General features: G+C 43.2%; 1 protein-coding gene across 1 annotated transcript; it reads left to right on the top strand.

Moving 5' to 3' along the window:
- The first annotated feature begins 14,270 nt into the window (after nucleotides 1-14,270).
- LOC134393942 (olfactory receptor 5C1-like) lies at nucleotides 14,271-15,242 on the top strand. The gene has a single exon (XM_063118969.1). The coding sequence runs from the start codon at nucleotides 14,271-14,273 to the stop codon at nucleotides 15,240-15,242; it is 972 nt and encodes a 323-aa protein (XP_062975039.1).
- Nucleotides 15,243-17,472: the final 2,230 nt, after the last annotated feature.

Here is a 17,472-nt window from a genome sequence, read left to right on the forward strand (position 1 = left end):
GGAGCGTGTTCAGAAGAGGGCAACCAGGATGATCAGAGGTCTAGAAACAAAGCCCTATGAAGAGAGACTGAAAGAACTGGGCATGTTTAGCCTGGAGAAGAGAAGATGGAGGGGAGACATGATAGCACTCTTCAAATAGAGAAGGATCTCTTCTCGATCCTCCCAGAGTGCAGGACACGGAATAACGGGCTCAAGTTAAAGGAAGCCACATTCCGGCTGGACTGCAGGAAAAACTTCCTGACAGTTAGACCAGTGTGATGGTGGAATCCGCTACCTAGGGAGGTTGTGGGCTCTCCCACACTAGAGGCATTCAAGAGGCAGCTGGACAACCATCTGTCAGGGATGCTTTAGGGTGGATTCCTGCATTGAGCAGGGGGTTGGACTCGATGGCCTTGTAGGCCCCTTCCAACTCTGCTATTCTATGATTCTATGATTCAGAAAGAGCATAAACTACTATTAGCCTTGTTACAAGGTAGCTTCTGTGAGCAGTACTGACTCCATTTTGAAGTGACCCAAAACCCCACCTATAGACTGTGAGCAGTAACCATTTCCTGATAGACGTCTTCAAATGCCTTCCCCAGAGACAAAGCTGGGGGGAAACCAAGCAGAATATGACTGCTGGATGGCAAGAGTTTTACCTGGTCATACACATGCTAATGTAGCCCTGTTGCTGAACTCTAGGCTGCATCAAGTACAGCCATCATCCCAAATCACCCTCTTTTGTTCCCATAGCAAGTAGATCTTTAAACAAGATAATACCAAGACCCCCTAAAGGGGGAGGGGAAGAGAGGCTAGTTTCTTCTTTTTGAGTTTACTACAAATTTCAGCTTGGGAGAGCGAGCTGCCATGCTTTCCCTCGCTAATTCCTTTCCTCTTCACCGAAGTCCAAGAGTTGCAATGCTCCACAGTTCTGCTCTACAAGAAAGGGCTGCAGCCCAAGGAGAGGTATATTATTATTATTATTAGATTCCCTCTACTCTTCCCCCTGCTGTCTCTGTGTGTATGCTCTTAAGTCTCAAAAGGTCTATTTTTCAATCTTGAAACTGCTTCTAAGCCTTTCCCCAAAACTAGCTTGTGCCTTTGTATTTGTTTCAACCTCAATAAATGTGCCATTGTGGCGTTATCCCCTTCAGTGCTATAAGTTTCTTGAGTTAGAATCGCCTTACTTCGCCACAGACGCTCTATTGCCAATGTCAAAAGATTCCTTAGAAGTGGGTGTAAGTCTCATTAGAACGTGTGCAAGTTTGTACACGGGTCTAATGAGAGCACATCACGTAACAGATCTGGTGGAGAATGTGGGCAGACACGTGTCTGTTCATACACACGTTAGCATAGAGGTTCACTGTATGAATTCTTTCTTGTATTCTGTTTCCAGTGCTGGGTAACACCAATGTGTTTGAAGCAATATTGCATGCAAAATGTTTTGCTTAGCCTAAATGTTTGCTAGAACTGTGATTTTAGAAACTGCTTTTTAGAACTGCAAAAGTTAGAATTGCTAGAATTGTTTTGCAAGGCCTTGGTTCTTGGAGGGGCTCTCCTTGTGCCTTACAAGGGACTACCCAATGTGTGTAATTTTTGTCTACTCTCTGGTGGCTGCACTTTGAGACTATTTAGAATCATAGAATAGCAGAGTTGGAAGGGGCCTACAAGGCCATCTAGTCCAACCCCCTGCTCAATGCAGGAATCCACCCTAAAGCATCCCTGACAGATGGTTGTCCAGTGGCCTCTTGAAGGCCTCTCTTAATAGATTACAGAGAAAACTAGGTTAATTTTTAAATTTAATTCAGGTTTGAGGTAGACTCTTCTTGCCGTTGGAGGCTCTATTTTTGAAGTTTTTCTGGTATGAACAGGATGCTTGTACAGCACCATGTACAGTGATGGTACTATATAAATAATAATAATAATAATAATAATAATAATAATAATAATAATAATAATAGTTCAGATTTATGTTGTTTTATGTAGCATTCTTTAACATGCTTTATATTTTTAATTTCTATTTCTGAGCATGCCATAGAAGTTTCTTTACAACTTGGCATGGCAGAAACATTAAATTGGGTTTTCTCTTGAACTGGAGCAGGCAGGCACCATCACAGCCTGCTTCAGTTGGACCCCCCCCCAGGGCTAACTGCCATCTTCACCCTGCTACATAAAAGAATGCTACATAAAACAACATAAATCTGAACTACTACTATTATTATTATTATTATTATTATTATTATTATTATTTATATAGCACCATCACTGTACATGGTGCTGTACAGAGGACACAGTAAATAACTAGTAGCAAAGTCTAATAAAGAAAACATTGTGTTTGCAAACCAGCTGTTGCTTCCTGATAAGCAACCTGTTCATACCAGAAAAACCTCAAAAATAGAGCCTCCAACGGCAAGAAGAGTCTACCTCAAACCTGAATTAAATTTAAAAATTAACCTAGTTTTCTCTCTAATCGATTAAATAGTCTCAAAGTGCAGCCACCAGAGAGTAGACAAAAATTACACGCATTGGGTAGACCCTTGTAAGGCACAAGGAGAGCCCCTCCAAGACAGAGCATAGCATTTGCCTAACTAAAGCTGAGAGTGTCCTTTGCTTGCAGTCCAAAGAATGGACTGTAAAGCTCTCTGACTATTAGCCTTTTTCAATTGCAATTACTCAGTCAAGCTTTGCACAAAGAGCACCAGTAACTTTCAGAGTAATTGCTTTAGTTTTCTTTATTCTAGCCAGCCATGCAAGTATGTTTAAAGAATAAGAAATGCTGCCACCCCCAAAGCCCTCTGATTGAAAGTTTCACTCAGCTTTAACTAGCCCTTGGCAGCCTAGCCGGACTTTATACTGTTAGTTTTACCCTACCTTGTGCCTGTTTGCATTCTCTTCCCCTCCTTATTGTTTTACTATGATTTTATTAACATATATGCCTATGCGGCAGGGTCTTGCTATTTACTGTTTTACTCTGTACAGCACCATGTACATTGATGGTGCTTTATAAATTGATGATGATAATTATTATTATTATTATTATTATTATTATTATTTATTTATTTATTTATATAGCACCATCAATGTACATGGTGCTGTACAGAGTAATATAATAATAATAATAATGATAATAGCCAAGAACATGTGCAGAGTAAAAATTTAGCCTCTAAATCTTAAGGAGAAAAAAAAAGATGCAGATTCATATACATAGTTATTGTTTTGTTTTTGCTCTTCATCCAGCGATCCACGCCTCTTTGTAGTTAATATCCTATGCAGGTTTTTGCAAACACCATCATAACCCTAAAGAGATGCAAGAAGTCTTCTCAGAAAAGTAATAATGAAAGATGGAATCCAGATGAACTGCAGTACAGAAGACCAGAGTCCAGATGACACCAGTTGCAAGAAAACTTGCTTTTGAAGAAGCTCTAGAAATTTCAGTCCCATCAAGAACTGATATCTCAGCTGAATAAAAATAGAACTTTGAGTGAAATTGTTTTACTCCTGTATAAAGAAAGATGTGCTCTCTTCCAATTGTTGTTTTCCCAAAACATTTATAGTGTTAATATTGTGAAGTTTACCCCATGCTTCCCTCCTTAATAGCAAGTTTCTTTGTCTATCCTAGTACATTCAACTCTTCTTCCATTCCCTCCACCAGCTAATCACCATACATAGGCAGTCACACATAAGCAATAAGCAAGAATGAAAGAATCATATAAAATGTGTTCCCCCACCTCAGAAAGAATATGTTTAAGTGCCACAGTTTTTATACTGTCAGTAGTATTGTGTATTGCCAGATTATCACTTTTGTGTTTTCAGCATGAACATGTTTTTGCAATACTGTATCCTGTTTTAAGGATAAATTCTAATTGGCTATAAAGTCTAATTAGAAAGAGTAGTGACTATGATTCTAGGCCAGTGAAATAAGTCTCCAGTTCCAACCTGTATAATTGTTGTGAAGACGCCACCAATGAGATTGGTTTGTCATCAATGGGGGGAGTGGTTACAAGGTAGCTTCTGTGAGCAGGACGGACTTTTTTGTACACGGGTCTAATGAGAATGCATCACGTAACAGCCTGCAAATGTTAGCCATGGAACAAAATGGATTAAAGCTTGTCTTAGCTTGTTTCAACTTCAACCAGACATAACAGTCAAAAACAACCAAGAAAAACACACCTACATTGAAATTGCAATACCTATTCTGAATCAGTAAAAGACAACATGACTTGGCAAAGCCCATCATGTTCATCTAGAAAAACCACCACAAGCAAGAAAAGAGAGATAGATGATGATGATGGTGGTGGTGGTGGTGATGATGATGATAATAACAACCCTGTTAATTTTTTAAAAGTTTCTTTAAGAAGGATGAACAATTGTCAGCCACTGTTACAAAACATATGTCATGCCAATTATAGTAAACAAATTGGAAAGGAAGGTCTATGGGTCTAAAATGCATTATTTAATAGGAACTTCACCTCCAAATCATCCCCCCAACTCACAGAAAACTACAGCCACCCCCACTGCAAATATGCACATGCATTCAGTCAGTCAAACAACCAGGCATCCCATTCAGACATCAATACACTCACACTGCCAGCACACGTGTTCATGCACACACACACTAGGCATCACTCACTCAAAAAACATACATACATGCATTCACTCAAAGACCCCATGCACTCTCACACAAACACACAAACTTCAGTCTCTTACCCCCTCCTGTTGCTGCTGCTGCTGCTGCTGCTTCTGCACTGGGGGGGGGGCTGGAGGCTGCGTTGCTGGAAATTCCTGCACGCAGCCCCCAAGCACTCACCCCACTCACTACCCACACCTTGCGGCGGCCATCTTGAATCTCGCCCAAACTCACGCGAGATCTCGGCTGCTGGCTGGGTCTCACTGAGTTCCCAGCCAGCTGCTGAGATCTCGCGTGATTTCAGGCGAGATTCAAAATGGCCGCCACCACTCACTACGGAAATTTAGGCCTGGTAAGAGTTGGGGTTTATTGAGGCCCCCCCGGCTTCCGTTGGGGCCGGACAAAAGGTGGGGGGACAGTATTTCCAGCCGGACGCAGATCCCCCCCGTTTCCCGGGCGTGTCCGGACGAAACCGGACGTTTGGTCACCCTGCACTATGCCACACTGGCTCTGATGAGTGTGTTGGATTTTAAGGATGCCCTGTTGGTGCATAAACATTAAGGGCACATTCCTATATATGTTTGGACAGAAAGAAAAAACCTGCTACAACTTCCAGCGTGCTGCAACCAGCCGCCCTGACTGGGACGTGCTGGGGGTTGCAGGGCTTTTTGCTCTCTAAACATGCATAGGATTGCATCCTAAGTGCGCCAAACATGCATGACGATTCTAATTTAGGATGAAGAATGAGGAACTTGAATGAAATTGCAGAGTGATGGGTTTCTACCATCAGAGAACCCTTTCCAGTTTATATCAGCTTGGTTGCCATAGAATCCCTCCACTTGAGGAAGGATTTGAGAGCCCATTCTGAAATGTGCAAACTCTGTTCCCAGAGGACACAGTCCTGGCCTGCTGGAGCCCTCTGTTGCTCAAGAGGGCACCCTGGAACTCACCTGGCCCTCTCTTAACTTGAAATGTTGCATTCAGTAGCGGTGAGCATCTTTCAGCCCATCTTGCTCACAATGGGTGACCATTGTGAAGAACATGGGATCTACAGCTTTGGTCTTCCTTGCAAGGCTGTCATGACCTGGAGCTGGCCTGCACGTACAAACACCACCTGGCCCCCTGTAATCAGAAACCCTTGGAGCCAGGCCAGAGACTCAAGGCTGCAGCTAATTGGGAAGACTGATTGGGAAGATTGATTGCAGCTCTAGTTGGGAGGCGGGAACCTAAAGGAGCAGCTTGAGTCATATTGGCGGAGCAGATCCGCCAACCTGTCCAGGCTAGGGGCATAAGATGGGACAGTGAAAGGAATCATTGTCTCCCTGGGGGTCCTCAAGGCATGGAGGACACATGCTTGGCTATCTGAAGCTGAGGGCATCTACGTGATTATGTATAGCAAGGCTGACCATATGGAAAGGAGGACAGGGCTCCTGTATCTTTAACAGTTGTATAGAAAGGGGAATTTCAGCAGGTGTCGTTCATATGCATTCACCATCTGGTGAAATTCCCCCTTCATCTCAACAGTTAAAACTGCAAGAGCCCTGCCTTCTTTTGTATCTGGTCAAGAGGACAGGACGCCTGCTGCTTTAACTGTTGTGATGAAGAAGGAATTTCACCAGGTGCTGCATGCATATAAATGACAGCTGCTGAAATTCCCTTTTCAATACAACTGTTAAAGATACAGGAGCCCTGTCCTCCTTTCCATATGGTCACCCCACTGCTGAGCTTCTCTCTCTGAGAACTCCCTGATAAGCTCCTAAGGAATTCTCGAATGCCCTGAGACGTAGTTTAAAGGCACAGTAGTAGAGGAAGTACTGCGGAAACTGAACGTCAATGAACAACATGAGGAATTATTGATCATTGATTGACTGATCGATTGATTTTTGTATAGACTCTTCACTCCAGTTTTGTGTTATAGATTCAAAGCAGCATAATAAAATGCAATTTAATATAAATTAATGTACTTTGAGATCTGTTGTTGATTCTTAATGTGCTTTCCTTCTTTTAGCTTAACTCTGTTATCAGTTAAACTTGTTGTGGTTGTAATGTCTCCAGAGAATCAAATTATACCCTTGCCAATTTCACTTGAATATTTCCGCAGATTGGCTGGAAGGGTAGGCCAAGTGGGTGGCAGGTGGGCAGAGCCAAAGTTATCGCCTTCCTTCCTTCCTCCAGCTACCAGGGCTTGGCCCTTAAGAGAGAGGGAAGGGAATGGTCAAAGCAGTTGTTAAACTGGCAGGTTTGCAGAGACACATCTTATCCCAAAAGACATTTCTTTCAATACGATATTTGCTTGCATGTGTGTTTAGGATTGGGCCCTGAAGAGAGCATCTGATAAGAAATGATTGTCAAAAACTGAAGACCTGAAAAGTGAGACTCCAAAAGGTTATGTCTGGAGCCCAGTGTTTTCATAAAGATTTGAATGAATTAATGGAAACAATGTGGATCAAATAAACATGTGACAGAGAAATAGGAAGGATTGCAGGCACTTAATAAAACATGATTAGAACTTTAAATGAAACTGATGAACTGGAAAGACCAGCTTTTTTTTTTTAAAGTCACACTGGAAATTAATTTTGTAAAAACAACAACCACGTCATGCTGAAAACTAAAGTAACAAATACATAAATGAAACACAAATATGGGCAGAATAATCCTATGGACCCTAGACAATGTTTGGGGCATCATAGGTTGCTGTGGATCCCCTCCTCTGAGGCTGGAGTTCATGGATCTTCACTCTTCAGGGCAAACTCTGAGCACAATCCCACAAGGGAGGCAATCTCAGCAGAAGATGTAGTGATGGCCATCACTTTGGATGGCTTTAAAAGGGGATTGGACAAATTCATGGAGCATAAAACTATCAAGGGCTACTAGTCCTCATGGTTCTATGCTGCAATATCAGAGGCAGTATGCTTAGGTACACCAGTTGCTGGGGAACATGGTTGGGAGGGCGCTGTTGCGCTCATGTCCTGCTTGTGGGCTTCCAATGGGCAGCTGGTTGGCCACTGTGTGACCAGTATGCTGGACTAGATGGACCCTTGGTCTGATCCAGCATCAGGGCTCGTCTTACGAGCAGCTCAGTTTGGATCAGAATGACAAATAATCAGCCAGAGCAGAGTCAGCAGCTTTATACGGCCAGCTAAGACCCGACTGGCTCTTTGAATCACCTGACACTGCAGTACCACCCTCTGGCCATCTTCAGTGTGGTGGAGCTGCTGCAGTGCAGCTGAGACCTATCAAGAAGTCCTCTCGCCCTGCAAGTGGCCATGATGGCCCAGAGAGCAAGTTCCCTGGACCCCGCAATCACAGTCCCTGGTGTGATAGCCAAGGCACCTTACATACAATGACAACATCACGAGGGACTTGAGATCCTCCTTCAGCCTTCAAACTATGGTGGAAATTTACACATTGGGGGAAAAAGTGACAGAGAAAACCCACTATTCAAAAAGAGAACAATGGTAATGTATATATTTATAAATACACATTTTGAAATAATAACTATAATTCAATTAGAAATGTAATGCATTTCACCATAGTCAGGAACACTGACTAGGTGACCTATATGTCTGCTGCTCAGTCTGTGATCCCTTCGCTGCTATCCTTTCTTGTGGTTCTTCAACATTAAACCATGTTTGGACCTGGCAGCCCATCAACTAGTGGACACATTCAAATAGAAGACTGTCCTTTGTAAAGTAGGACACCTGGGCAGTAACCAACATGGTGCAACTACCACTAATGTAAATAACATTGCACTAGCATAAACCTACTCTAGCGCTTTAGCTGGTTCACTAATTTCCCCGGGATGATTCCTCATCCGTTTCCTACAAAGTGAAAACCACCAACAAAAGCTAACAAGACAATACTGAGGTAGCTCATTGGTTTGACCACGTGGTAGAATTCCTGTAGCAATACAGAGTGGTACAGCCCCTTCAAAGCTTATTGACTTCATTCCTTGGAATTGCAAGCCAATCAACCCTTCATGTCATTTATTGTACACGATTGGTCACAAGTGGGACTGAAAACCTGAAACATCCTTAAGAACCTTTATAGAACAACATGATGTCTTTCCTCCCAGTCACCAGTATAATGAATTACAAAGAGAAAGATTTCCCTTCTGAGCTGGATAACAAGTCCCTCTGAGGGTCAAGACACCAAACCCTCTAAAGAAACAAGCTACAACTATCCCCACTGGAGTCTTATTTGGGAAATTGTGACTGACAAGGGTAGAGGGTATGAGATCATCATCTCTTCCTGGGGAAGAAGGAGGAGGACAGATCATGATTCCCTAAGCAGTATAAGAAACCATAAAACCAAGAAGTCTAGCAAGGAATCCCACAAGAACTGACAAAGGAGACACGCTTACTCTGCTCAGGTATGATGGGAACTGGGAATGAAATAACTGAATACGGACCCTCTCCTGTTCTGATCTGGCTTTGGTCAGGGTGAGCAGACAGCTCTGGGAACAAGATAAGAAACTCTTTATTCCCCAACTCTAAGGGGTGAGTTGGAAGAGGTGAACAGCATCAACTTAGACTTAGGGTGCCTCCAGACAGAGGACTCAGCAAATGATTTTGTTCAGCTATTCTGTCTTTTTCTCCTTAATGGATTTTCTGTTTTAAGAAGGAGTAGGAAAACACTGGAGGGCTATGAGTAGAAGACTATGATACCTCCCCCCCCTCCAATAAACTTCTGTGAATGGGGCAGGGTGAAGGCATGATAAAACTCTCACCTGGAAGCACCCTTAGGTTGAATGAACTGGCCTATAGGACATTGAAGGAACTGAAAACAGGAAAAATCTATCCAATCAACAAGTATAGTAGCTCTTCCCCTTATTCTAACCTTGACCAAATCCAGTTCCACGTTATAGGATCCCAGAGCCTAGTAACATTTTAAAGTAGAATTGAGTCTAAGGACAGCTCTACACATCAGGATTGCTGTAGACAACATTAGTGTTACACAGATGCTCCACAGCAAACACATAAAGGGTGAAAATTCATGGAAGTGCATGCATATCTCAACATCCATATATATTCATCTGGAAAGGTGTTTCCTACAGCAAACAAGCTGCAGATATAATTCATGCTCCATGTGCTCCTGGATGAGCTGGATTATTTAGATCCAATTCAGTTTGACGTCATGCCTGTGTATGGGATAGAGGCAGCTTTGGTCACCTCAATGGACAATCTATGCTAGGAACTGAATAGGGAGAGTACTTCCTTCTTGATACTGCTACACCTCTCTGTGTCTTCCAATACCGTTGACCCTAGTATCCTTCAGGACCACCTGGCTAGGCTGGAACTTGGAGGCACAATTTTTTGGTGATTCCAGTCCTTCTTGGATGGATAGTTTCAGAAGGTCATGCTGGGATGCTCTTCCTTGATGCCTTGGGCATTGACCTATGGTGTTCCTCAGGGTTCCATCTTATCCTCCATGCTATTTACCATCTCCATAAAATTAATGGGGGAGGTCATCCATGGTTTTGAATTTCAGTGTCACCACTATGCTGGTGTTGTTGTTGTTGTTTATTCGTTCAGTCGCTTCCGACTCTTCGTGACTTCATGGACCAGCCCACGCCAGAGCTTTCTGTCGGCTGACGCCACCCCTAGCTCCCCCAAGGTCAAGTTTGTCACCTCCAGAATATCATCCATCCATCTTGCCCTTGGTCGGCCCCTCTTCCTTTTGCCTTCCACTTTCCCTAGCATCAGCTTCTTCTCCAGGGTATCCTGTCTTCTCATTGTGTGGCCAAAGTACTTCAGTTTTGCCTTTAATACCATTCCCTCAAGTGAGCAGTCTGGCTTTATTTCCTGGAGTATGGACTGGTTTGATCTTCTTGCAGTCCAAGGCACTCTCAGAATTTTCCTCCAACACCACAGTTCAAAAGCATCTATCTTCCTTCGCTCAGCTTTCCTTATGGCCCAGCTCTCGCAGCCATAGGTTACTACGGGGAATACCATTGCTTTAACTATGCGGACCTTTGTTGTCAGTGTGGTGTCTCTGCTCTTAACTATTTTATCAAGATTTGTCATTGCTCTCCTCCCAAGAAGTAAACGTCTTCTGATTTCCTGGCTGCAGTCAGCGTCTGCAGTAATCTTTGCGCCCAGAAATACAAAGTCTGTCACTGCCTCCACGTTTTCTCCCTCTATTTGCCAGTTATCAATCAAGCTGGTTGCCATAATCTTGGTTTTTTTGAGGTTTAACTGCAACCTGGCTTTTGCACTTTCTTCTTTCACCTTTGTCATAAGGCTCCTCAGCTCCTCCTCACTTTCAGCCATCAAAGTGGTGTCATCTGCATATCTGAGATTGTTAATGTTTCTTCCTGCGATTTTAACTCCAGCCTTGGATTCGTCAAGCCCAGCACGTCGCATGATGTGTTCTGCATACAAGTTGAATAGGTAAGGTGAGAGTATACAGCCCTGCCGTACTCCTTTCCCAATCTTAAACCAGTCCGTTGTTCTGTGGTCTGTTCTTACCGTTGCTACTTGTTCGTTATACAGATTCCTCAGGAGGCAGACAAGATGACTTGGTATCCCCATACCACCAAGAACTTGCCACAGTTTGTTATGATCCACACAGTCAAAGGCTTTAGAATAGTCAATAAAACAGAAATAGATGTGTTTCTGGAACTCCCTGGCTTTCTCCATTATCCAGCGGATATTGGCAATTTGGTCTCTAGTTCCTCTGCCTTTCCCAAACCCAGCTTGTACATCTGGCAATTCTCGCTCCATGAATTGCTGGAGTCTACCTTGCAGGATCTTGAGCATTACCTTACTGGCATGTGAAATAAGTGCCACTGTCCGATAGTTTGAACATTCTTTAGTGTTTCCCTTTTTTGGTATAGGGATATAAGCTGATTTTTTTCCAGTCTGATGGCCATTCTTGTGTTTTCCAAATTTGCTGGCATATGGCATGTATCACCTTGACAGCATCATCTTGCAAGATTTTAAACAGTTCAGCTGGGATGCCGTCGTCTCCTGCTGCCTTGTTATTAGCAATGCTTCTTAAGGCCCATTCAACCTCACTCTTCAGGATGTCTGGCTCTAACTCACTGACCACTCCGTCTGAGCTATCCCCGATATTATTATCCTTCCTTTACAGATCTTCCATATATTCTTGCCACCTTTTCTTGATCTCTTCTGCTTCTGTTAGGTCCTTGCCATCTTTGTTTTTGATCATACCTATTTTTGCCTGGAATTTACCTCCGATGTTTCTAATTTTCTGGAAGAGGTCTCTTGTCCTTCCTATTCTATTGTCTTCTTTCACTTCTGCGCATTGCTTGTTTAAAAATAATTCCTTATCTCTTCTGGCTAACCTTTGGAATTTTGCATTTAATTGAGCATATCTCCCCCTATCACTGTTGCCTTTTGCTTTCCTTCTTTCTTGGGCTACTTCCAGTGTCTCAGCAGACAGCCATCTTGCCTTCTTGGTTTTCTTTTTCTTTGGGATGTTTTTTGTTGCCACCTCTTGGACAATGTTGCGAACTTCTGTCCATAGTTCTTCCGGGACCCTATCTACTAAATCTAGTCCCTTAAATCTATTCTTCACTTCCACTGCATATTCATTAGGAATATTAGTGAGCTCATATCTAACTGATCTGTGGGTCTTCCCTATTCTCTTTAGTTTGATTCTAAATTATGCAATAAGAAGTTCGTGATCTGAACTACAGTCAGCTCCAGGTCTTGTTTTTACCGTCTGTATCGATGTCCGCCACCTTTGGCTGCAAAGGATGTAGTCAATCTGATTTTGGTGTCTGCCATCTGGTGGCTGATTTTTGAAATGGACCATATGAGGTGGGGTGGGTGGGAATGAAGCTTAATCTAAACAAAGCAGTACTATTGAAATCAGATGGTTTAAAGTTACTCATAACTGACTTCAGTCCCATTTTTTAATGGATCTCCTCTAAGTGTGACTAAATTTGAATCCAACTCATTGGATTCATCCAACTCCAGAGCTCTGCTGCCAGAATCATCTGCCTCTCTCATCGCTCAGGGCCCCGTGACATTCATCGTCAAGTTAGAGGTGCATGAGAATTTTATGTTTGCAAATCATCTAAAAGTGCTGTGTTCACAATCCCAAACATGAGCAGTGAATTATTATTATTTTAGAAATTTTTGCAAATTCATGAAAATTGTAATCATGTTAGAAAAATACATGTTTTTTAAAAAAATCTGCTCATTTTTACACTTTAGTCAATGGGAGGAAGTGTATACTTTTAAAACTGTGCACAAATATGTGTACTCTTCCATTCAAAATGTGCACTTTTCTTGTTTGAATGAGCCCTAAAATAAATTGAAAACAAAAATGGAAGCAAAGTGAAACCAGCTTGAAACTGAATTCCTGAGAATTTTAGTGAGCTGAAAAATGGTTGGTTCTTCCATCCCTATGACCCTTCTATGACTTCCCATCCATTTATGCATCCTTACCTTTGTCCTTCCTTCAAAGCACTCCAATGGTTTGCCTTATCTTGTCTCTCTGCTCTTTCAGTACCCTCTCTGATCTTCACTCCTCCAACTCTACTGCCTTTAGCATCAAAAGGTCATCTGCTCTTTCCAATCCTTCTTTCCACTTCCAGAAATATGTGAGGAACCTCTTCTCCCTCTTCCTTCAAAGACCTCATCAAAACCCACCTTCCCCATGAACCCTAAGGGCTCCTCAGCCCACTAACTAAAAGCAATTGTGCAGCTCTTCCATCTTTCTCTGCTTAATCTTTTGTGCTAAGACAAAGATGGAAGAAGCAGTGGGAAAACACGGAAGTGTGGGGTCACACATGGAAGATGATGACATCTCGATGATAACCCCCATAAAATTTCATGAATGAGGCAGGGCATTTGCACAGTAAAAAAAACCTCATCTGGAAGCACCCTAATTCTTAACCTTTTCATCCTCATCCCCAACTGGAATGAGGCTTAAACATTGCATTGGTATTCATTTCTTGTGACAATTTCCTCTCCTATTCTTCCCTTCCTTTTTCTTGCCCACCATCGAAGTTTAGATTGTAAATCCTTGAGGCAGAGACATGTTTTATTTTGGTTTGGATATTCTGTAGAGAGTACAATGTGATGCCAGTGTGGTGTAGTGGCTAAAGTGTTAGACTGGGAGTCAGGAGATCCGGGTTCTAGTCCCTACTCAGCCATGGAAACCCAGAGTCTGTGACTTTGGGCCAGTCACAGATTCTCAGCCCAACCCACCTCACAGGGTTGTTGTTGTGAGGATAAAATGGAGAGGAGGATGATTATGTAGGCCACCTTGGGTTCCTTGGAGGGAAAAAGGTGGGATATAAATGCATTAATAATAAAATAAATGTAGAGCCATGTAGTGTAGTGGTGATTATATACCCACACAGATGTATATATAATTCAGACATACAGACAGCCTGGTCCAGAGTTCTGCTACTCTCCATGGCAAGTGTTCCATCACCCTCTGGTGTGCATGATGTTGAAGCAGGAGGGAGAAGTGGAAATCAATCCCCCTCTCCAGATCTATTGTTAGGATCAAGGCTGGGGGTTATTTAGCTCAATGATCAAGCACATGCAATAAGTTTCAATCTCCCATTGGCCGAGGGGAATGGTGGATCCCCATTGAGTTGGGGGGGATTGATAAAGTAGGTAAAACCATTTCTTGATAGAAGAAGGACTGGGTCTATAACCTCTATGAGAAACTGGGAAGAATGGGTTTCATGTGGTTTCTCCCTCCAACAGATCTGATGGCTCGTCACAACGGCACAGTGGTAACCGAGTTCATCCTCCTGGGCTTCACTTCCCGCCGTGACCTTCAGCTCCTTCTCTTTGGCTTCTTCTTGCCCATCTATCTCATTGGCCTGGTAGGAAACCTGGCTTTGGCCATTCTCATCAGGGCTGAACAGCCCTTGTGCACTCCCATGTACTATTTCCTGAGCCATCTGGCCCTGATGGACCTCTGCTCCTGCTGCACCGTGGCCCCCAAGATGCTCTTGGGCTTTTTGAAAGGGCACGACACTATTCCCATCCCAGCCTGTGCCCTCCAGATGTTCTTCTTCGCAGCTGCTTCGGATGCGGAGTGTTGTCTCTTGGCAGCCATGGCCTATGACCGTTATGCCGCCATCTGCCGCCCACTGCACTATGGAAGTGCCATGCCACAGCACCTTTGTCACCTCCTAGTGGCCACATCCTATGCGGCAGGGGCAGCCTCTGGAGCCATCCACTCAAGCATGGCATTCCACCTGCCTTTCTGCAGTGCTCACACTTTGGACCACTTCTTTTGTGACATCCCTCCAGTCCTGGCTTTGGCCTGTGCCAACACAGACCTAAACCAGCTCCTGCTGTTGGCGGTGTGTGGAGCTATCCAGAGCATCACTCTGACAGCTGTCATAGCTTCCTATGGAACGATCCTATGTACTGTGGGGCGAGCAGGATCAAAGCGAGCTGTATCCACCTGCGGCTCACACCTCACAGCTGTGGGGGTGCTTTATGGCACCCTCATTTTCATGTACCTACGGCCAGATGGCATGTATGCCCCCCAGACCGACAAGATGGCTTCCGTCTTCTACACGGTGGTCATCCCTACACTCAATCCTGTTATCTACAGCCTCCGTAATTCTGAGGTCAAGGAGGCTGTGAGACGGAGACTACGTAAATGGCGGCACCAAAGCTGTTGTTTCTGAGCAGAACTTGAAAGAAGAGGAAATAAGATTCAGAAAAGGGTCCTGTACCGCAGTCTAGAAGATATGAATCCTAGAATCTCTTCCTCTGAGTGTTTCTCCCACATCCCCTCCATTTAATCTCAATGTATTCCTCATTCAATCTTTATTTTATTTCTTTGTTTATTTTTCAGTATCTACATGCAGGGCCAGCCTTCCGTTAAGCAGAGTGAGGCAGCTATTTATTTATTTATTTATTTATTACATTTTTATACCACCCAATAGCCGAAGCTCTCTGGGCAGTTCACAAAAATTAAAATCATGAAGAGCATAAAAACAACCAACAATCTAAGAACACAAATACAAAATACAATATAAAAAGCACAACCAGGATAAAATCACACAGCAAAAATTGATATAGTTAAAATATGGAATTAAAACAGCAAAGTTTAAAATTTAAGTTAATAGGTGTTAAATACTGAGAAAATAAAAAGGTCTTCAGCTGGTGAAGGAAGGAATACAGTGTAGGTGCCAGCCGAACCTCTCTGGGGAGCTCGTTCCACAGCCGGGGTGCCACAGCAGAGAAAGCCCTCCTCCTAATAGCCACCTCAGGTGGCAGGTGCTGGGTGGCACAGAGGGGGGCAGTAGCACCAGCCCTTTGGCTGTTCCCTTCTATTCAAGGAGAGACTTGTGTGGTCCAGGCAGCCTACCGTGACACCTCTATACTAACCTGCTGCCTTCAGTTGAAGCTGAGGGATGCTGCCTTGCCCCATCACCAGTGCTGAACTAAGATTCAACTCCCAGTTCAGTCAGCTTCTATAGGTGGAATGTGCCATCTTGTCCTTCACCTGAGGCAGCAAAAGGTCTTGGGCCTTCCCTATCTCCAGGTAAAGCACTGCCTAGATGGGATAATTGATTTTAGGTCAGTTCATTGAGAGACTTCTCAAAAAGCAGCAACGTTTCTATCTCAGTAGCAGGATAGAAAGAGATGAAGGCACAAGCCTATAATACCTGATTACAGTAATCATGAACAGAAGAGGATTATTTTAAATAATAATAATAATAAATTTATTTCTTACCCGCCTCTCCATTTGGATCAAGGCGGGGAACAACAGGAACTGCCCAGAGAGCCATGGCTATTGAGTGGTCTACAACTCAAATGAAATCAATGAAGAAATAACAATAAATAACACAATAAATAACAAACACGTGGTGTTTGTTAGCATATGCAGTGGGGTTGCTTTCAGGTAGCCTTCCCCAACCTGGTAATCTCCAGAAGTGTTGAGACCACAACTCCCATAATTCTCATGCAGGCTGGGAATTCTGAGAGTTGTGGTCCCAACATGTCTGGAGATGACCAGGTTGGGGGAGGCTACATTAAGGTGTCAAGCTACATCAATGGGTTCCTACATTGGAGGAAGTGGGGTTTATACCACCTGTAGCTGTAATTGTGTTCTCGGAGGTTTCTTGTGTTAACACAAGATTAAATAAAGTTACCCAATGTAGCTTCTATTGTCTTTTTTTTTTTTACCTAAAATGATCCCTGGCTTCATGAATATAAAAATAGTCCAGTTTCTTTCTACTTCTTTTCTACCTCTCAAGGAAACTGCACATTTTAGAGGAGGATGGAGACATTCCAAAAGTGAGGTATCAACCATCACTTGCTCATTTCCTTGCCCCAACAGTGCTAACGGAAGTCCCTGGTACAACTTGAAACCATCACATCACCTGGCATGGCCTAACTTGGAGGTCTGCAAATTTTCTTCCCCACTTCATCGTAAGCAGGGAGGGACTGCAGATCCCATCATCCCTCAACATTGCCTGAAGACTACAGCTGATGGGAATTGCAGTCCAACAACATCTGGAGGGCCACATGTTCCCCACCACTAATCATGCAAACTTCAAGACTCGGACCATGCAAATTTCATGACTTCAATATCAAGCCAGTCTCTTTTCTTCTTTTAATTCTCTCTTTCCCACACCCACATTCTTATTGTAACATTTTGCCTGATGTGGAGATGTTGGAAGCTTACACATTTTTGTGACTTTGAATTGTCCTAATAAAGATATTATGCTAATATGGATATGGGATTTTTCTTTTGGACAAACATGGCTACCTTTGGTCACTTTTTAAAAAGATGTTAGAACTGATTATACCAAGTTTTTGAAATACTAAGTCACAGAATCAGAAAGGTACCAAACATCATCCTGATGGGACATATGAAATATTTTTTAAAGTGTTTTCATTAACTCA

The sequence above is a fragment of the Elgaria multicarinata genome, chromosome 3 (genome assembly GCF_023053635.1).
Source record: "Elgaria multicarinata webbii isolate HBS135686 ecotype San Diego chromosome 3, rElgMul1.1.pri, whole genome shotgun sequence".
NCBI classification, from domain to species: Eukaryota; Metazoa; Chordata; class Lepidosauria; order Squamata; family Anguidae; genus Elgaria; species Elgaria multicarinata.

Bases quoted from the DNA above. Each gene is read 5' to 3' on its own strand.
- LOC134393942 (XM_063118969.1), top strand. From the start codon at position 14,271: ATGGGTTTCATGTGGTTTCTCCCTCCAACAGATCTGATGGCTCGTCAC.